Raw genomic sequence first — 21983 nt, 5'->3', positions numbered from 1 at the left:
CAAGACTTTTGCTCCTGATTCTAGGGACGGGCAGCTTGCATGAGAGCGGGGGAAGAGGACCTTTGAACCAAAGGGTGGGAGGGAATGTAAATTAAGTGAATTTGAAAAATCAGGGATTGTTTCCCATGCATACAGGAGCTCTAAAGAGGTAAGGAGCTTATGAGGATGGACCAGGTAAGCAGAGAGAAGAGGGGAATAAAGTCCTGAATATCTTTGTGGGTAGAAAGAGATTCACTCAAAAGACAGCTGTATGTCTTGTGCCTGGTCTGTGATCATGTCAGGGCAGTTATGACAAATCCTTTGGCTGGTCATTTGTCAAACTCTGGAGCCAAGACTTTCACACCTAAGAGTCATCAGCTCTTTGGTGAGCTTCTGTGGGGTGACATGGAAATGCATGATTCCTAGTGCCGGAGTCACCATGCCACAATCAAAAGCAAAATTAGATCACTAGCAAGAAACTGTGTCCAGTCAAACTTTTTCAAAACTAAGCCAAACCAAAATGACCACAGGTTTTCACTGTTTTTTTAAACCCCCCACAAACAGTTCCTGAACGAAAAGGTGGTTTGTGGTGTATAACAACCACGTACTTCATGAGAAACAATGGCCATGGAAGGACACCAATTGAAGGTTTATTTGATCTAGTCATTGAGCTCAGATGGGCATTATGTACTGTCACTAGTCAAATGGTCCTAACCAAGCAATATTTAAATCTTAAGTATACTGAAAAGAAAAAGGAATAGAATGGAACTTTCTAGACAAGAACAATAATTTGTTAGAATCCTTTGAAGGAAAGGATTCAAGATGAAAATCATTCACAAGACAAAAAAGTTTCCAAAAGGTAAAAAATAAAGGTTTTGAAGCAAGTTTTGTAAATCTCATTTGTTTTGGTAGAAGACAAGCAGAGATTTTCTAAAAGACTAAAATTTTGTATGATATGATGAGATGGTCCTTCCTTCTCTAGGAGGATTGTTCGTTTTATATATGTTTTTACTTTAGTTTGGTGTGTTACCATTTGTTTGGGATGGCTTGGTCATGGGGTCTTGGACTGGTCCTGATTATAAGGGGTCTTTTCATTGAGTTACTTTGTAGCTTTTGCCTGGTCAGGGTCAATTTCATTACAGACCCTTACTTTGTTAGTTTTGGTCTGAGGATTCACTATATTGGCTTTCTGGTCTACTCAACTTGTTATTGATGTAGCTTTTCAGTCAAGGGTTCCATTCATCCTTGGTGATTTTTATTGTAATGTTTCTTTTATTAGAGCATCCACTATTGTTGCAGTAAATTTTCAGTAAATTTACTGTACGTGTCTGTAAAGTACAGTGTCCGTACGTACAGAAACACACAATTCCACTATCGTTGCAGTATATATATTCTGCACAGTACGTATTGTACAGAATGGCCTCTGTTCCACTATTGTGTGTTCTGTGAAAAATCTGCAAATCTCAAAACATCAAGTTTTGACATTTAGTCGTTGCTCAGAATGGGTTGAGTTTCAAAAGCATTGTTTTCATAACAACTGCTCCAAAATAATTGATTAGAGAATCATCAATTAGAGAACAATTGATTGGAAAAACAAAAAGATTGGAAAACGATCGATTGGAAAACAGTTGATTTCAAAAAAAAACAATTTAAAAGAAAGATGTGAACACGAATGATTGGAAAACAGGGGGACTTCATAAAACTGATGAGCAGTAACAAGATGTTATAGTCCAATGCTCATGTTGAGAGTCAGAATCAGAGTGTGGTGTGTGTATGCGGATTGAGAGCATAAAAAGTGAAGTGTATGTAGTCGGACTTTGAATTTTGGGAGTGGTGGTGTGGTGTGCAGCTTGGTAAAAGTCCAGTGCTTTTGCAAATACCAATTCGGTAGAGGTACAGCAAATTTGCTTGACCTCTACTGATTTTCAAGTGATTCTGTAGGTACAGATCTGTATATTGGACACAATTGGGGATTTTGACTTTGGTACGGTAAAGTTTGATAAAATTTACCGTGCCGAGGCCATTTACAGAGACAATAGTGGATACTCTTACACTGTCAAAACTTGTGAGAGAGAGTTGTATTTATTATGTATATATTAATTTAAAAGGATCTTTGTCAATACATGAAGAGTTTTGCTCTACAAAACTTTCTCCAGTTGACAAGCAAACAGAACTGTGCAATCTTTCTTTTTCACCAGTCCTAACACCATTTGTCTGACCCACTGATTTCCAGAAATAATATATGTTGATTGCACCTACAAGACAAACTGGTTCAACCTACCTCTTTTCCATAATCTTGGCACCACAAATTCTGACAAGTCTTTTGTAGTAGCGCTGTGGTTAATGCACAGTGAAGTTGAAGAGAAGTACAAATGGGCTACATGCCAACTGAAGGAAATCATCTTTCACTAAAATGTGGAAAGGGAAATCAAGATGCCAGAAGGAGAAACTGATATCAAAGACAACATTCAAATTCCAGAAGCCAATGTCAAAATTCCAGACACCTATCTTTGGCTTCCCAAGACCTTTGGTACTGACACAGAACAGGCTCTTTGCAATACCAACAGTGCAGTATTCCCTGAATCAACTCACCTTCTGTACATATGGCACATGAACAAACACATTGGTAAAAATTGTAAGAAATGTTTAGGCTCTGACTTGTATGCATTCATTCACAGCCCCCAATCACAATTCACTGGAAGGCCCGTCTGCCCTGGCAACATGAGAATGTTTTGAATTTGTTTTGAATTGGATATCAAATGAATACCACCCATATATTGAGAGGTTATTGAGATATCACCAAAACTGGGATGATGTTGTATGACATTATAAAGCTGTTCAAAACTTCTCCTGTATATCCCCACCAAAAAATATAGTCTATTAGGGTACGTTTGGTAGCATTTATCTTTGGCGATTAATTTGGATAATCACAATTATTTTGCAAAATAATTGCTGTTGAAAGAGTACGTTTGGGACCATTTATGGTACCCAGAAATAAACTCCTTCCCCATACCAAAAGGAGTTCAAAAGGGTCCTTTGGATAAACGCCAAAAGGGAGTTTAACCACATGATAAACTCCTTTTTCACTCAAGAAAATTTCATCTCGTAACTTCAACCCTCCTCGGTGTCATACAAGTCAACCAATTTCCTATTGATCGACCCAAATTCCAATACAGTCATACCTCGGAAATCCGGTCCTCTGATATCTGGTACCCTCCAAAATCTTATTAGATTCTGGTCCACCGAGGTGGTTCCCAGCCAGATATCCGGTAACCTCCAAATTCTGGTATCCGGTGGTTAAAAACAGAAAAATCAAATTCCAGAGGTAGGCTATATAGGCGGATTTAGCTACAAAGCCAAGATTTTGGAGCAAAAAAAGATTCCAAAGTTATTTGTACAGAGTTCTCCTTGCGCTGAACCTGTTTTTTGTCACAAACTTCCCTCAAAACTCCTGTAAAAAAAGCCAATAGGACATTTTTGACATTTGAGTCAATAGTTTTTTCCCCTTCTATTTCTGGCTCCGCATTTCTTTTACTTTTTTTATTTTTTTTATTTTTCTAGAATCTGGTCACCCCTGCTATCCAGTACAAAAGCTGTCCACCAAGCGTACCAGATTTCTGTGATATGACTGTATGTATTCACTTCTTTGACAAGATACTATTTCTTTGACTCAATCCACAACTTCAACACTACACCATCATACTCAACACTCACCAGATCATCTAATCTTCACTTTTCAGCTCTTGGCTGCCTTTGTTAAGATACTATCTTATCAGGGCACCTATGTTAAGATATTATCTTGGTAGGTAGTCAAAGACCATTTCCGCTTTTGGTAATTTGAATACATCTTGGAAGGTTGTACGGTTTGGGTAAGAAGAAATGGTGTGCTGTGCAGTATTAGTGTAGGAAGTTGACCAAAGGGGTTAAGCGCTGAACAACAAAGTGTACCAAGGGGCTGAATGGTAAACGGATTCAAGGGATGGAAAATTTTCTTTCTGGGTTACCTTCTCTCTCTCTAAAAAGTTGTTCTTCCCCCTCTTCTGATTCTTTTCTCGTCAAAAAGAATCAGTAAGTCCTTTCTCCTAAAAAAACTATCAATTTGTCTTTTCTGTTACAACTCTTTCTTTTACTAACATTGTATCATTCTTCTCAGATTGTTAAATTCATTTTTATCTTAATAACTTTCTTACACGTGCTTCACGATATCTTTCAAGCTTGCAGGTAGTGAAAGTTTCTCTTATCTTTTATTTTGATCTTTGTTAATTTCTCTTTCATACTCTTCTATTGTGCATTCATGACTGTCTAGGTTAGTGTCTTGTATTGTCTTAGACCTGCTGCCTGCCGTAGTCTTACAAAGATACCTGTGCCCTCAGGTAAGCTTGTTAAAAAAATCAATTGTTAAATTCATTTTTATCTTAATAACTTTCTTATGCATGCTTCACGATATCTTTCGAGCTTGCAGGTTAGTGTCTTGTATTGTCTTAGACCTGCTGTCCGCCATAGTCCTACAAAGATACCTGTGCCCTCAGGTTAGTGTCTTGTATTGTCTTAGACCGGCTGTCCGCCATAGTCTTACGAAGATACCTGTGCCCTCAGGTTATCAATCTTTTACTACAGGCGAAGTCAGAAGCAGATAGTCAAGACTAAGATTCCTTAGGAATCTCAAGATCACTTTCTCACCAAGAAATTATAGCCTTTCCTTCTGCTGTTGTCTGACCACTCATTACCTCAAATCTATCTTGTGTTTCTCAAATATGACTCTAGAATTGAATTTCATTCTGACGCCTTTCGTATAAAAAGTTATTTTTTTTGTGATATACAGATGAAAGGTTGAAAACAATTCTGATCGTAGAACCGAGTTATTCATTGTTCAACTTCCAGTCAATTACACAATTTCAATCAATCAGTTGATCCCAATCCATTGGTCAATTTCAATTGATTGTTCAAAATCAATCAATCAATCTCAATCAATTATTGAACTTCAAAAGGTACAAAAACAAATCACCCCTGAAAGATGAGATACATAGAAAGTGGAGGAGGGTGTTGAATTTGGTGGGACATGATTTTCCAGTATTGAATACCATTATTGCGAGTGTGTTCAAAAAAAAATTTGTTGGATGGGGAGAAAGATCATGTCATATGATCATTACTTGGATCAGAATCCAGATATTGTCAAAGGATATCAATACGGGTGGATGCAAGGTGGTAGAATGTGAAGACAGTGAGGTGAGGTGAGAGGAGGTGAGAAACCTTAAAAGAACAGTTTACAAGATGTGCCTGGTTGAAATTTTCAACCAAACATGATTTTCTCAAATGTAACCAAAATGGAGTTTATTCAAAAAAAACTTGTTTCAAACAATCAACTCATTTGCCCCAGGGCAATGTGCCTGGGGTCAAACAGAGTTTACAATTTGTAATCGCAACCAAACATACCCTTAACCTTTGTGATGTAAATTGACCAAGTTATTGAGTTTTTAAAAAATAAATCAAGGATGAAAAATACAATTTTTATACTATACTTGGGACACAAATCTTGAATATCTTCTATCTTCATCAATATACATATAATTCAAAATTGATATTCCTCTCTTGTCAGCCCTGGGTACATATACATGTACCCAAAACTAACTTATAATACTGAACTCCCACTTATAAGCCTAATTACATGTACATACAGCTTATAAAACACACGTAATATATATAATAAAACACATACAAACATCAATTACATATGTATATACATTTAAAAACATATGTAACATGTAACAAAATACCAATCACACCTCATAACTCAGTGTCAAGAGTTAAAATGCTTATACTACATAAATTACATAACACGTATATGTAATTATGTAATATTAATAATAATAATAATTAATGATAACCATTAAACCCTAAACCATAGTAATGATACAATCAAATATCACTACTATTAGGTTTGGAGAGGAGAGTATATAAACCCCTCCTCTCTCAGCCTTCAAAGACTTTCCCTCAAGCATTTTTTATTACACACCTCTTTTAAAGAACCCTTTAAAGACTCTTTTGAAGTACATAATCAAAAGTCTTATATAATATAAGACTAGTGATTCACTTCATATCTTTAAAGTAGCTTCCTGACTAAAAGATAAAGTAATCTTATTCTTCATCCTCTGGATCCCTACTTCCCCTAAGTAGAACCCCCTCATCAGGTTAGTGACCTTCCAATAAACATCAGGTTAGTTACCTCTAGAACAACTGCAGGTTAGTGACCTATATCAACTCACAGGTTAGTGTACCTTCTGAACAACTGCAGGTTAGTGACCTATATCAACTCAAGGTTGGTGTACCTTTTGAATAACCATAAGTTGGTGACTTTATAACAACCAGCGTAGTGATTCTACACATCACTCTTCAATCAGTCACTTTGAAGATTGAAGGAAAGCCTTGGATCCAGCTTTCATATTTCTTATAATTATAATCTCCTTTTCAGGAGTCATTTAACTGTAGTCTGTCTGGATTTATCCAAACAGATCAGTTCTTCTCTTCCCCTTTCTCTCTTTTAACTTTATAATTTTATTGTAATACAGCATATTTGCAATATAACTTTAATTAACAAAAATTACCAACCCACCTTACCATTTTTAGTGAGCCCTGAGTATTCTTTTGAATACCCAACCCTCACATCTCTACCATATGTGTCTCAAGATTATTTTCCAGGCATTCTTCCTCTGTGTACAATATTTATATATGTAATTGTTGATTGTATATAATGGTTTGATTTTGTGCAGTTCTATGCTGTTGGGGAAAATTGTGAGAAAATGGATGGAAAGAAACACTCTCAAATTGATTCATATACATGCACACAGTATTCTCCAAAAATGCCTGCCATCAATTGCCCCATATTTGTCCTGAAACCACAAAATCAATGGAAAACATAACTGCTCATGTACAATCCACAATTCCATATAGAAATCTGTCTTGCACTGGAAGACTGGAGGGGAAAAAAGGTGTGGAAGCATGTTTTGGATAGGAACCTTGAATTTAATTTATATATATAGCTTTAAAATATCCATGATTTGAGTCTTGAGTACAGTACAAAAAAAAATTCTGTATCATTGATTGTTTCATTTTTCAAACCTCAATGACTCAGTCAATTCACATCATAAAGCCCAATATACTATATCTTCTTGGTGGGGAAATACAGGAGCAGTTTTGTACAGATTTATGATGCTGTATGATATCATCTCAATTTTGGTGGTATCACATATTTTGTTGGTGACTGACCCAGCCCAAAACATCTTGATAACAGTCACATGTTATATTTTGAAAACATCTTGAGAATGTTTTGAAGACATGGGGCACACTGAGCTGCCAGTGACCAGTAGTTAGGGGTTGTGACTTGATTCTTGATTCATACATAGCATTTTGTCCTTCTGATACAATTGAAAAGAAAAGTACAATCTGCTATGGAAAATACTGTTCATAAGGATTCATAGCATAAATCTAAAGCACATTCAAAAGCATGCAGATCATGACAAAGAACCGATGAAACAATGACTACTTCACAGACAGAGATACTGGGCAGAAACACATTTACAGCCCGGGCAGTATGTTGCATGGGGGTGTTGAGTTCTTTTTTGGTTCTGGGTGGTAAATAGTGGTTTACTATATCAAAAGAAACTTTTTTGTTTGTTTGGTTGTTTGAGTTTTCCATTGATGTTGTTTTCCAAATGTTTTGTAAACACAGAAAAAATAAATAAGAAAAAATATGATGTTGATTGAATATGATTTATGAATTTATAGTGCCCAACATCAAGACTGCTTAAACACCGGATCTTTTTTTTTTGATTTTTGAGCGGGGCCGGGCCAAATTTCAAATTATTTTTATTTGATATAGGTGGTGATATGGCTTGATTGCACCACCTCATCGCTTTGACTCATCCTTGATCTTATCAACTATGCCGCCCAAGAGGCCTCAGAAGGCACAGAGACGTCGCTTCCAACAGTGTGGACCTCCCAAGCGCCCAAAGGCATTTCATTCATCCTCATTATCCAATCTCAGCAGCTTGGATTCAACTGAGTCTGACTTCGAATTGGAAGAAGACTTATCTCACAGTTCTAGAATTGGCTCTGAACCTCCATCGCCACCTATCAATCCTGTTCCAGTACCTTCTTGCTTTCCTTCAATTGAACCTGATCAGTTGAAAACCACAAAACTTCCATTTGAGATCGAGAACATCAACAATGCGTGGGATGAACTCAACGAGGCCATTGAAGAAGCTGCGTTATATTATGACTCATATGATGCTACAGTATCCCAAAGCAACAAATACAGTCAAACCCGCGCTAATGCATAAATTGGGGAGACAATTTTTGCTATGCATTATTGCGGGTTATGCAAATAGGCATAAACCCCCATAATGCATATTTGTATGCATATTGGCCTAAATGCATTGAAATATGCATTATGACGGGTTTTTGTTGAAATTGTATAAGTTTATGCAATAGTACGTTTGTATTTTGCGCGGGTACAAGGACAAGATATTTTTTTGACACCGAAAAAAACACCACTAGGGGTCGGTTTGACCCCATAGAGGGCTCATTGCTGCCTGATGTTGCCAAAATCCTACTTGCAAAGGATTTGATCAGAGTTCAATGGAAAAAAAACACATCCTGGGGCGCTTTGTAGGCATGCATTATGACTTTGGGGACTTGAAAAGAAGTATGCATTATGGTTTTTGACATAATTATGCAATTAATGACAAAATTGGCCCGCACCAGCTGGGTGGAAACCAAAACTTATGCATTTTGGCTGGTTATGCATGTGCGCGGGTATGCATGTGCGCGGGTTTGACTGTATTACAACCAGCTTGGTGAACTGCGAGAGTTCAACAATCGCACCCGACAGCTCAACCTCTGTAACCCACGATCTTCGAAAATCGAGGCTTCTTTGCAAACTGTCCAAAGCTCAATACTTCGAGCTCGAAACCATCCTCAAATCACAAGTGGAGCTACACATGCAGCCAAGATTCGAGCCCAAGCCACTCACATCCTTTCCCACAAACGTCTGGTCGTTGATGGACGTGGTAGATTGACAGATCACCCTTCGATGCTGGACAACTTCGATTTCCGTAAACGTGTCACAGACACAATACCCACCCAGAAAAGTGGAAAGGTGTGGCTATCAATACAACTCACGTTTATATGTATACAAAGTTGTCTCCAGAAGATACTGACCAATGTCCATTGTGTTTTTATTTGTATGCTATAGATCACTCCATCCAAGCTTGCTCATATCATCAACAGTCAGATCTTGCCTGATTTCCCTGACTTTCAAGATCATGTCTCGTATATGACAGCAAATAGATGGATGCATAAGCTTGGTTTGGGTTTTAAGCCATTCAAGAAGTGCCTCTATTACGACGGACATGAACGAGCCGATGTTGTTCTATACCGGCGCGAGTATCTTGACAAACTCACCAGTCTCTGTATCCGTTCTAAAAAATACAATGGCCGTCATCTTGACGAGATCACTGAACCTGTCTTAGGCTTCAGTGATAAGGAGGTCATTCGTATTTACCACGATGAATCAACAGTCCACGCAAACGAGGATGAATCGATGGGATGGTTCTCAAAGGATGACTGTGATCTCCGACTGAAATCACAAGGCAAACTCATGCATGTCTCAGACTTCGTTTCGGAACCAACAGGCCGTCTCATCCTTCCTCTTGATACTGTTACAGACCTGCCATTCACTGATGCAGGTGTTGTAATATATCCTGGAAGCCAAGGTGATGCTTGGTGGGACTGTAACCAGCTTATCCAACAAGTCAAGACACGTGCAATTCCTATTTTCGAAACCCTCCACCCCAACGCTCAGGCTCTTTTCATATTTGACTGTTCTTCGGCTCACGAGTCTTTTGGACCTGCGGCACTCCGAGTCCAGAAGATGAATCTCAACCCTGGAGGCAAGCAAGGTCGACTTCGAGACACCAAAATACCACTTGACAATCCAAACATCCCCCTCCACTTGCGAGGCCAAGCTCAATCCATGGTCTTTCCAGCTGATCATCCAGATCCGCACCTTGCCAACAAAGCAAAGGGAGTCCGAGTGGTGCTTGAAGAGCGTGGTTTATGGAAGCATCATAGCGATTCCAGGACGGCTCGAGGCTCAAAAACGCTTGGTTATCAATGTGCTGCATGCAAAAAGTCAGGACTTGCAAAGGATGCCATCTCTCGAGCTGAACGTCTCCTCAAACAATCTGAGGAATCCTTTCCCAAAAACTTTCCAGCCGAGATGCCTGAGTTACCGGTCGATCACAATGAGATCGACTGCTGTGCCTTCAAAATCCTTTCGATGCAATCAGATTTTGCTCGGGAAAAGCCACTTATTCAAATGACGATCGAGGAGGCTGGTCATCTATGTATGTTTCCACCAAAGTTTCACTGTGAGCTGAATCCGATTGAAATGTATTGGTGTTTCATCAAGAAACGTGAGTAACCCTGTAAAATCTTGGGGTTCATCTCTTGACAGCTGATCATCATGAACATTGTCCTTCTTTTCTCTCTTAGAGTATCGCAAAGAGAACTATATGTGTAAATCATTAGATGAACGAAAAGCTTTATTTGAAAAGCTAAGATCCTCTTGTTCACTGCTCACAATCAGACGTTTCTTTTGGCACATTGATGGAATACAACTCAAGTACATGTAAGCAACACAACTTACAAGCAATTTATATTATTTTTGATGTGTCTGACATGAAATTTTCATATCGATTATAGTGATGAGCAAAAAAGAGAAACGGACCCTGATCACCCAATTCATGTATATCAGTCTCATAGAAAAGTATATGACACAGCTGTCATGGATATTGACAGCTCATGAGCTGACTTCTCTTGTTTTACTTATCTTTCATCGATTATTTTGTTACAAAATATGAAAAAATCCTGTCACACACGCAAAATATACATTTTTTTGTTTTTTTTTCTTTCACACAACTGCGTGCCACCTAACCGACCAGTGTATATAATTTTTAACTGAAACTTGACAGAAATGAAAAAGTTGGTCATTGGCAACCTCTCGATGTTCTGGAGATTTACTCCTATGAAAATTTCCAAACAGTTTTGGATAGCTGCCAATGAGCCCATTACAAAAGTGCAATCAAATCTTGAAAAGCTCGAAAACTGGCCCCGTGCATAGCTTTTGAAAAAATACCTGGTGTTTAAGCGGTCTTGACGTTGAGCACTATAGATATTCATCATTTTTGGCAGGGATATATTGAATTCAAAGCCCAAAGTTTTCATTTCTATCTTTTCAAAATCATGTTTATCTTTGTATTTTATGAATATGAGTGTCACTTATCATATTATGGATTTGTTATGACAAAAACGGAACCCAGAATGATCCTTTAAGTGTGATCTCATCACTAACACAAGCCCTCTCTTTCCAGCCACCTCCAGGGGCTTGGAACTCATTAAGAAAATCTGACTGGAGCAAATCAATGCTTAAGTCCCCTTATGTTTTTTTTTCATTTTTTTTCTCATTTTCACTGTGAACGTCATTCAACTTCTGCAAGTTGGAAGAGGAAAATGATTAATGGTACAGCTTCCCATAAAAGGATTGGATACTGCACACCTCAGCCAACACACCCACACTACATATGTGCAACAAGCTAAGTAAATAGTTGTCTATCATGTACATGCAGGTCTGCTCAGTTTTTTGCCCATCAGAATAAATAAATCACATATTATACCACATGTAACTTTTTTGACTTTGAAAAAATTGTCCCAAAAATTCCCTACATATAATTATGTAGCTGCTCAGGCAATATTGTAGAAACTATTTCTTAGTAACAGAAAGGGTGTTACATGCAGTTGAGTTGATGAGATTACACCAAAACATTGAGTCAGTGTATGTAGTCAATCTTTGGAATGCTTTTGTCAATCTGAAAAAAGTTGCAGCATGTATTACATATGAACAACTTATCCTGATGAGCAGATAACTGAGCAGAACTGTATGTACTTGTTGTCAGCTATGAGGAGTATCTTGCAACACTCCCACTATCTGTCAATACTCATGTACATGTATCGGATCAAAAGGATCAAGACAAGAGTAAGACTCTGTAAGATCCCTCCGAGGTCTCAGTTATGGAACAAACAAAAGAAGCAATCAAGCTTGGGTGAAGGAACTGAGCTTGAAAGCATAAGACCCTGATCTCAAAGAAGGATAGATGTTTCATTAATCCTTGTTACATCCTAAGACGGTGACCACAAGATTAGAAACATGTAACATCACATTGGTTACATAAGGACCCTTATGAACGCATGAAGAGATCCCTTATGTGTTAGATCACAAAAACACATACACAGTGATATATAAGCAATGGCTTTCCGCACCTCAACAAGGAGAATAAACCTTTTACAAACCAACAACTTTACTTTTAGAAATCAAACTCTATGACTTTTTACTGAAAAACCAGCTCATACTTTTAACTTAGATCGTATCCAATTTAGTATCCACTTTATTGATCCTATCTTTTTTATTTGACTCCTACCGTTTTTTATAACTGTTATCGTGTATCTTTTCACTAAAGAATGTCGTTATTGAACTAAAGATCCCAACATCTACTTCATCTTATCGTCCAAAATGTTATCGAAGATCATTATTGATAAAGACGCCTCTTTATCAATATGTAGAAACTAGACATAGATTACCTTCCACCGTCCAAGATGTTTTCAAAGATTGTTATTAATAAAGATGTCTCTTTATTAATACATAGAAACTAGACTGCATATACCTGAGACAGGAGTACTCTTGTACCTACCTCAGAAGACCCTGATTGGAACAGACCTTTCAGCGAGTATCAGGCAGCGGTAGCCATCCCGCACCTAAGACAACATGGAGTTGCCAGCTCCTGTTTATGAAGGCTTGAATTTACTTCAGTAAGATACTGTAACAAAGCCAATAAAGACGCATCAAGCGCACAAGTATTCAGCTTTGATTCTCTTAAAGCCACCTGTTTGAAGTCTCAGGCTGACACTTGTTAACCACCTATTCACTGAGCCTGCTACACATATGTAGTGTGGGTGTTATGGCTCAGGTATGGAGTGATAGATCATTTTATGACAAATCATACTCCCAATATTTTTTTCCTGCACACTTGGGGAATTTGAATGATGTTTGCAGTGTTTCCTCACTGATAAAGATCACTTTAACTCACAAGCCAAAGTTTTTCATCATCATACTCTACATATCTTCATAGTATGATATTATAGATACCCCAAAAGAGATCCATCCAACCAACTGATTTGAACATCTCAAAAACTTTGGCCTGGATTGTATTGCAGTCTTTTCTAGATTTTTCAAATTGCTTATAATGGCACAAATCCAAGCTGTAGACTGTTTTACACAGTAAGACATAAAGCTGGAAAAACTCAGCTCAAGAACAAGACAACAAAAGATTCTTGAATGGTACATCAATGGTGAAACAGTACATCTAGATAGGCATTCTGCAAACCTGTCTGTAAGGTAAAGTGATCTGTGTTAGCAAGGAAGAGCAGGAAACATTAAGAAAAGTATAATAAGACAACTCAAGTGTTAACAGGTATGCTCCATTCAGATTTTGTCAGCCAGGGCATAAGTACAGATGTATCTATCACCTGGCTAACATAAGATTAAGTAAAATCGCACTTATAAGGAACTTAACTTATAAGAGTTAATAGTTTTATCTTCCGATGAATACATTCTTTTTCTGAATATTTTTAATCAATTCTTTCTTTTATTTTTTGAGTCAATTTCATTTTTCTATGATTCAAATTCAGTTTCTTTTCTTGTAAAGACATTACTGATATATCAATTAATGATGTAAGGGCTCACCACAAATTAGTAATGTCACAAGTTCAGGAGGTGAAGGGATTCCCAGTTTAGACAGAGGGTTGGACTTGGAGTGATCACCCAACCCAGCGTCCTGTAAAATCAAAACCAGACTGGATCTGGCGCCTGGGAAACGCTGATCTGACAGTCTGAGATGACCTGAACCAAATGAGCAAGTGATTACACTATATTTGTAATGATACTTGGGTGTGCACGTAATAACATCTAAAAGAATACTTGGCACTTTAGTAATAATGATGTGTACCTGGTTTTCCGCTAAATTCATTATTAACATTTGAATTATTTGTAATGTCTGCTTTTCCGCTCTTTTGGCTAGTTTGTAGGGTATATAAATGCCTATTGTTTTCCTCTTATTTCTCCTTTTTCTTCATCTTCTAATATAACCAATCAATTAATCAGTACCTTTATTTACAAAGTTACCACCGCGTCCCAAACAACCTCTTTTGCTCTTTAAAACCCTTGTCCTTTTAAAGCCCTTAGGTTAGTTATTTGCTCCACATGAATTGTTTTATTATTTAGTTTTTGGTTATTCTATTACCTTACTACTATTAGTAGTATAAATCTTACTTTGCATCTAGTTCAATAAGTCCGCTTATTGACAGATTTCCATTCCAAGCACCTGAAAGGATGTGGAAGTGGCTGGCAAGAGAGGCATTGGGTTAAGCTAACTGTAAAGTGATATCAATAGCCGGTCTCAAAGCAAACCCGGTACACCTGGTTGTCTTTTTGGCTGGGAGGTGTCAAAGATGTCAAGTCAATACACAAAGTTACCACTACAAAAGCAAGTGGGTTTACCGGGTTTTTTGGCAACTGGGGTTGCTTTGAGACCAGCTAATGTAAACCAGTGCATTTTTGAACTCCCACAGATTCACATCCTTGCTAAACTATGTACTGAGTTGTTCCTTGCTTGACCCATAGCTTGAACTCATAATGTACTTTGGATTGGATGATTAACCTTTCATTGGGGTATTCTGAAGCCTGTCAAAATTATCCTTTATGCTGCAATTCAATAAATGATAGGCCTTTATGGACTAGGAAAACTGTGTTTCAATATCCCCGTCTTAATAGCTCAGTTGGGAGAGCGTCAGACTGAAGTCACTTTATCTGAAGGTCCAGTGTTCAAGCCACTGTTGGGACACCTTTTTTGCAAGCAGAAGCTTCATTTCGAAGTAATGTCAATGTGTTTTTGGTCGTTAGAACCCGTCGTGTCAAAAATCGACAAAGTTCATGTATTTCGAAAACTTTTAACCAAACTTCCAGGTAGAACAGGATAAATACATGAAAGAATCAGCATCAGCATCAGAATCAGAGAAATGTTTAAAGTTGAAGAACGAATCGAACCAGGAAATGGAATGATTCGAATAACTTCCAAATCTTATACCGAAGACTCAAACTCAATCAACACCAAGCAAATCAAAACCGATTTATCTATCCTTAAATTTAGTTATCCATTAAAATTAATTCCAATTAAATCATATATAACCCGAACAGAATCAAAGAATGAAGATTCAGAAGAAATGAAGAGTTTAGCGGTAGAAGAAGAAAGAGAGATTCAAAGGATATATATCTTGAGTTATGGTGGAGGAATGGTCAATGGAGATTTAATTAAATTAAGAATCGAATTAGAAGAAGAAACTGGATTAGTTTTACTTACTCAAGGTTCTACAAAAGGTACAATCCTATAAAACTCTCCTGTCTTTCTGTGAGAGGTTGATTTCAAGAATGTCATGAATTTGTAGTTTTCAAACAATTCGAACCGAAACAGAACTCGATGACTCCATTCAAACTTAAATCAATCAAATCAAAACAAATCATCACAGTGAACTTGAAAGCCAATTCGATTTTAATCAGTTTACCATCACCTATTACTACTTACAAATCTTCTAACTTTTCACAATCACAATCCTTCAGATTAGCTAATCAAACGTGTTCTTTATTAATCTTAGATTGGTTAACAACTGGTAGAAAACATTTCAAAAAACCAACCAAACACCCATCAGAATCAGAAAGTAAAGAAGAAGGTAAAGAAGGTAAAGGAGAAGAATGGGAATTCGAACAATACAAATCGATCAACTCATTTTATCTCCAAGACACATTAATCCTAAAAGATTCACTAACCTTACGACCATCCCAAGAGAACGGAACCTCAAGCCACCAAAGATTTTCAATTCTACTCACAATTTATTTGATAACTTCTTCATTAAGCTCTCATGAAACTTTACATTCCCTACACCATCATTTCGAAAGCTTACAACAATCAACTAAACCAACTCATATTGTCAATCATCATTCTAATACTCATCAACCTGATCAATTGGTTTGGTCATATACTCAAATCCCATTAGATTCAGTAGATCAAACCTTGAATGATGGAATCAAGATCGGATTAATTAAGTGTATTGGAAACGATTACATTGAAATCAATCAATGGGTTTCCCAAAACTTGACTTCCATTCAACCTTTAATCGGTTTAGATCTTTATCAAAATGCATTTCGATAAACCAAAAAAACCAGAAAACCAAAACCAAAAACCAATTTCTTGACACTTTTTTTCTTCTTGAAAAATATGTTGTTTACTTATTCATTAAATTTTCATCTGTATGTATGTATCATAAACCAAAAAAAACCCAAATCCAAACCTCGAAAAAAAAAATACATTGCAAAATTCACAACAAAACTCCAAAAAAAAATCCAACAAAAAAAAAGGATAAATCTCTCAACTTTTTTCACAGTTTTCTTTTCAATTCTTTTTAAACTCTCAAACATTTAATTTTCTTACCCATCGAAATCGCTAACCAATCTCTATAGGCAACAGACCAAGTGATCGAATTGATTTCTTGTACTGAATCATAAGCCAACAATGGATCTCTCATCAGTTTGGGTTGAGTGGTAGTTGAACTTGAGCTTCTTGTGTTGGTTTGGGTTTGGTTGGGTTTGGATTGGGATTGAGTAGATTGGGATTGGGATTGAGTTGATTGGGATTGGGATGGGTTTGGATGGATGGTTGAAGTGGTTCCTGTTTCAATTAGGTTTGGAATTCCATTAAAATCCCAAATTAATACTTGACAATCATCACCTTTTCAAAACACATCCCAACCCAACCAGAAAAGCAACACAAACAAAGAAACAAAATATTAGTGATTGATCAAGTTTTCCATTTTGATGAAAGAAGAAGCCGTACCACATGATCCTAATAAGTTTCCATCAGGTGACCAAGCCAACCCATTCACAACAGAAGCATGAGCCTTTAATTCAACCACAGGTACACCAGGAGATCGAACATCAAGTAAATGAACCTCATGACCCGAAGCGGAAGAAACAGCAATATAATTAGGATCGATCGGATTGAATTTCAGCCTTAGGAGAGCCGGAGCTTGAGCAGTGAGTGGTAAAGGATTGGATTCGAATAAGATTGTAGAATGATCTAAAGATCTTAAATCAAAGATCCGAACCGATCCATCGGCCCCTACAGATGCAAAGATCTCACGTGATGAAGTTGACCAACATACATCGTAGACTTCTCGATCGTGGGCGATGAGTTGGGTGATGGCTGATGAAGAGGATATGTCCCAGACTGTACAGGTGGTGTCGATTGAAGAAGTGACGATTAAAGATGGATCAAGTTGTGACCAAGAAAAAGAAGTCAGTGGTGCAGAATAATCAGCTTTACTCTAAAAAAGAAACCCATTGATGGGAAAAAAAATCAAGATCAACAAATTCAGAAAAGTTACCAAAAGAAAAAGACGAAGTGTTTAAGATCAGTTTTGCCATACTTTGGTTTACTTGGTTTTTGTAATCAACTCACATTTGCCATTTGAGAACGTAAGACAAGTTGATAACCCGAAGATTGAGAAATCTTTCGATGATTCTCATTCACATACCCACTCGACCCGGAAGAACCATCAAAGTTACCCAAAGCGGAAAGATGCGAAGAATGATGATGAGCACCATAAGCAAAATCCCATAACCTAATACATTCTGAACTAGTAGCCAACATCTCTCTAGTTTTCAAACATGAATTCGTACCACTTGAAGCTTGTAAAGATTCCGATAATCTGATTGGGGAGAAATCAATTGAAGTAGTAGGGTATGGATGTAATGCTTTGGCTATAGGAGTTAGTTGGGTTTGGTGGGTGAATGGATGTGATTGAAGACCTAGGATTGTCACATTGTTTTCAGAATAAGATTCAATGTAAGATCCGATGGCTAGTTTTAAGTCTGGAATGTTGGATGTAGATTTGGTTTGATGAGTTGATGATGGTTCATTTGAATTAGAATGAGTTAAGGGTGAAAATGCTAATGAAAAAGTTGAACCTTTTAGCAAACCAAAAAAAGAAAGTTTAGCTTAGAGATTCTGGGATGTTGATTTGTTTGAGAATGGGTTGACTTACAATCTGATTCGTAGTCTATGACAAGGTCTTGGTTCATGTTTTGAAGTAGTCTTGATAAGATTGATATGGTTGTGAATGTGATTGATTGAAGATGAAGATCCCACCCGATTTCATCATTAGGAGACCCGAGCTATGACGGTGATCTGAGTCGGACTCGGTTAAATACTCGATCGATGAGGGTCTTTGAAGTTATAAATAGTCTGTTTACTCTCAGTCTCAGTGCTAATGAACATCGAATTCGACTTTCTCAATCTTCTATCTTCAAGTTCAAGACCAACGCAATGGCATTCCAAGCGATCGTTAATGGAGCAGATTGTGGACCATCCAATCCACTTCAAAGTTTACTAAAACATATCGAAAGAGATCCTAAATCTAATCAACTTGATCATTTCTCTCAACTTGAATCTTCGACTTCTTCGGCTTCTTCTTCTTCTTTCTTATCGAATGAAAACCAAAGTAATTTGAAAGAAACTCAAGATTTCTTGAATCCTACTTCTCACTTCAATCCTCTTCATCATCATCAACAACATCATCATCATCATGAGAATTTGTTGAATCATCCACACTTTTCGGGTTCTCATAGAGGTATGATCTTTTACTCTCCATCTTTTTTTGGATTCACTAATTTTTTCCTTTTTTTTGGTTTATAGATTCTCATCAAGAGTTTTTACCACATCATTTGAATTCTACTACACATTCGATCATCACACCAGAAGAAATCAATCGTATGGAAAGATCATTCCAAGGACCACCAACCCGGAACGAAACTAGATTTCCAAACGAACAACCAAAAGAATGGACACAAGAGTTTTCATCATCTGCCATCGAAACTGGTCAAGTGGATCCAATCTCTGAAAGTTCAAGTACTTATCACCCTAGATCTAACTTTGGAATGGGTCCGAACCGGTTCATGAATCAGTTTAGTCAGCTAGGAGGTCTAGGAGGAGGTTTACATGATATGATGGGATCTTCTTCTATGATCTTCAACTCTGGTTTACCCATCACTCAAGCTCAAGCTCACGCTCAAAACCAATCACAATCACAGAGCAGCCAATTGATTGAATTATCAGATGAGAATTGGGAAGCCGAATTTGCAAAAGTAGGGATCTCGGACCGATCTGAAACCAAAGCCGATGAAAGCGTTGGGCAAACTGAACAAAATAGAAGAGCAGTAGATGAAGAAAGTTCAAGCAGAGAAGAAGAGTTAGAATTAGAAGAAGCAGATGATGCAGCATTTATGAGATCATTAGAAACTACATGGAAGAATTTAAATTTGACGGGTTCGATTAATGAATCTGAACTTCATGGATGGTCAGAAGAATTTGAAAAACTTAATTCAGAGTATCATTCATCATCGATTTTAAATAGTGAGAACATTGCCGATTTTCTAAAAGATCCCAAACCTTATCCATACCAAACTGAACATAATCCATATAAAGATTTAGAAGATCCATTAGAAGAAGGTAAAAGATTAATTTCAATGGGAGCACCGTTGAGTGAAGCTGCATTAGCATTCGAAGCAGCATGTCAATTGAATCCGAATCGAGGAGAAGCTTGGAGAATGTTGGGAGAAACGAATGCAGCGGATGAAAAGGAGTTTTTAGCGATCAAAGCCTTTGAAAAAGCCATTGGATGTGGAGGGATCGATGGTGAAGCTTCTTGGATGGCTTTAGCGATCGGATGGGTGAATGAAGGTTATGAACTTAGAGCCTTAGCTACACTTGAAAGATGGTTAGAACTTACTTATCCTAATGTGATTCGAAAGATGAAATCCGATTCGATCCATCAAACCCATCATAATCCTTGGGAACGACATTCTAGAGTCGTCGATTTGTTTTTAGAAGCCGCTAGAGCTGGACCTAAACTTAGAGAAGGAGAAGCTAAAGAATCGATTCAAAGTCAACCAGTCGATGCTGAAATTCAAATCGGATTAGGAGTTTTGTTTTATAGTAATAATGATTTCTTAAGAGCTAAAGATTGTTTTGAATCAGCTTTGAATGTGAAACCGAATGATTATCTTTTATGGAATCGATTAGGTGCTACTTTGGCAAACGGAGGTGAACCTGAAGAAGCCATTGAAGCTTATCGAAAAGCCTTGGAGATCAGACCGAATTTCACTAGAGCGATTTATAATCTTGGAGTCTCTTGTATGAATATTAATTGTTTTAAAGAAGGAGCTGAACATCTTTTAGCTGCGATTTCGTTACATCAGAAATCATGTGATGTAGGGAAGAATGGTCAAATGAAGATTGATGGTGATCAAATCGGTTTGGAAAATCAACCACATGATGTTTTACCTGATGGTGATGGTAGTCAAAACTTATATAGAACTTTACAGCGTGCATTTATTTGTTTAGTAAGTCTTTTGATTCTTTGAGATTTAGGTAAAAAAATTGGATCTTGATTTTTGGTTTTTTTTTCTCTCTTTCGATAGGATCGTCAAGATTTAGCTGATCGAGTGAAGTTTGGAGTTGATGTTGAGATCTTTAAGAGTGAAGGATTTGAATTTTGATTCAAAAGACAAGAAAAGAAGAGAGAAATCAATTGAAAGAAAATGAAAAAAAAGAAAAGTTGAGAAGTATACTTATCTTTATAGGGAAAAGAGGTATAAGATTGATGGTTTTATTAGGTTACTTTTCTCAATGTTTTTTAATGAGAAGATCAAAATCAACTTGGGTTCTTCTCTGTTTACATGATACGTAAATTTGTCTTTTTGCAAGAAAAAAATCCGGGTTTCTCTTTCCTTTCTCTCTTTCTCTCTTTCTTTCTTTCTCCTTTCTTTCTTTCTCCTTTCTTTCTTTCGTTTAATGTTCATTTATTTTTTAAAAATCATTTTTACATATTATTTACCAAAAACAAACAGATTATGATGTAAGAAAGATAAAGTGTTGTACTAATGTTTAGGGGGTTACTTTTTTTTGTTTTTTATCAAGTCTTTCTTTATCTCTTAATTAAAGAAATTGTGGTATGTGATACAATGTTTTATTTCTCTGATCTTTTTTATTAGTATCTTATAGACTTTTTCATGTTCATTTTGATTTGATTCAGATGTTGTTTTTTTCTTCTCTTTTTGAATGAGTTTAATTTGTAATCTTTTTATAAAAAAAAATTGGTTTTTCTTTCATTTTTGATGATGAATTGATTTGTACAAATTTTAATCAGTGTTTTTTTGCTTGACTTGACTTGATCATCTTTGAATGGTTTACTTTGATGATGTGTGTTTAATGTGATGATCCAAGGTGTTCTGTTCAGAATGAAACTATTTGAGTCAAGATAAATGTCACATATGTACTTGAGTCAAACTTAACTAAGTCCCTTGTGAGTTGTACTGGCCAGCTCCCATGTTGAGTTACAGTTGTTATCACCTATGTAGACTCAACTAGGGCTGTAACCCGGCCCTGAACTTTCAGCGCCAGCCCCGGGGCGCCGCCTGGCCTCAGTGAAGCCCAAAGGCCTTTCAAAATGGATCAGGGCCAGGCAGGGCACACCCTGAATCTGACGCCTTGGGGCCAGGCAGGGCCAGGGGCTGTTTTTAGCCACAAAAACCACTCAGAGAGTCATTATTTCATTCAACAAAATTGTAAAAGAGTGACTTACCGGGGGATTTTTTGAAGGAAAATGATTGGCAGCCCCGGTGCCTGACCCGCCCAAGGCACCCTCAGTGCGTGCTTGTGATCATCAGCACGTTAGGTTTGGCGGCCCTGGGGCGCATACTGTGAGTGCACTGAGATGGCTCGGCC

At 37.3% G+C, this 21983-nt stretch overlaps 3 protein-coding genes across 3 annotated transcripts; 2 read left to right on the top strand and 1 right to left on the bottom strand.

Annotated features, from left to right (window-relative positions):
• Nucleotides 1-15165: 15165 nt before the first annotated feature.
• MELLADRAFT_102296 (uncharacterized protein) lies at nt 15166-16352 on the top strand (the record flags this gene model as incomplete). Its single annotated transcript, XM_007405300.1, has 2 exons — nt 15166-15523; nt 15592-16352. 2 exons carry the CDS (start codon nt 15166-15168, stop codon nt 16350-16352), a joined length of 1119 nt encoding a protein of 372 aa, XP_007405362.1.
• A 250-nt stretch (nt 16353-16602) lies between these two features.
• Nucleotides 16603-18280, bottom strand: MELLADRAFT_102295 (uncharacterized protein; the record flags this gene model as incomplete). The annotated part of the gene is made up of 4 exons (XM_007404946.1): nt 16603-16928; nt 17034-17523; nt 17658-18166; nt 18244-18280. The coding sequence occupies 4 exons, from the start codon at nt 18278-18280 to the stop codon at nt 16603-16605; spliced, it is 1362 nt and encodes a 453-aa protein (XP_007405008.1).
• Nucleotides 18281-18501: 221 nt separating this feature from the next.
• MELLADRAFT_76645 (uncharacterized protein) lies at nt 18502-21406 on the top strand (the record flags this gene model as incomplete). Its single annotated transcript, XM_007405301.1, has 3 exons — nt 18502-18828; nt 18894-20599; nt 20678-21406. 3 exons carry the CDS (start codon nt 18525-18527, stop codon nt 20753-20755), a joined length of 2088 nt encoding a protein of 695 aa, XP_007405363.1.
• Between the last annotated feature and the right edge of the window lie 577 nt (nt 21407-21983).

This window comes from Melampsora larici-populina (assembly GCF_000204055.1).
Source record: "Melampsora larici-populina 98AG31 unplaced genomic scaffold MELLAscaffold_3, whole genome shotgun sequence".
Taxonomy (NCBI): Eukaryota; Fungi; Basidiomycota; class Pucciniomycetes; order Pucciniales; family Melampsoraceae; genus Melampsora; species Melampsora laricis-populina.
This window is presented reverse-complemented; position numbering and strand designations above follow the sequence as displayed.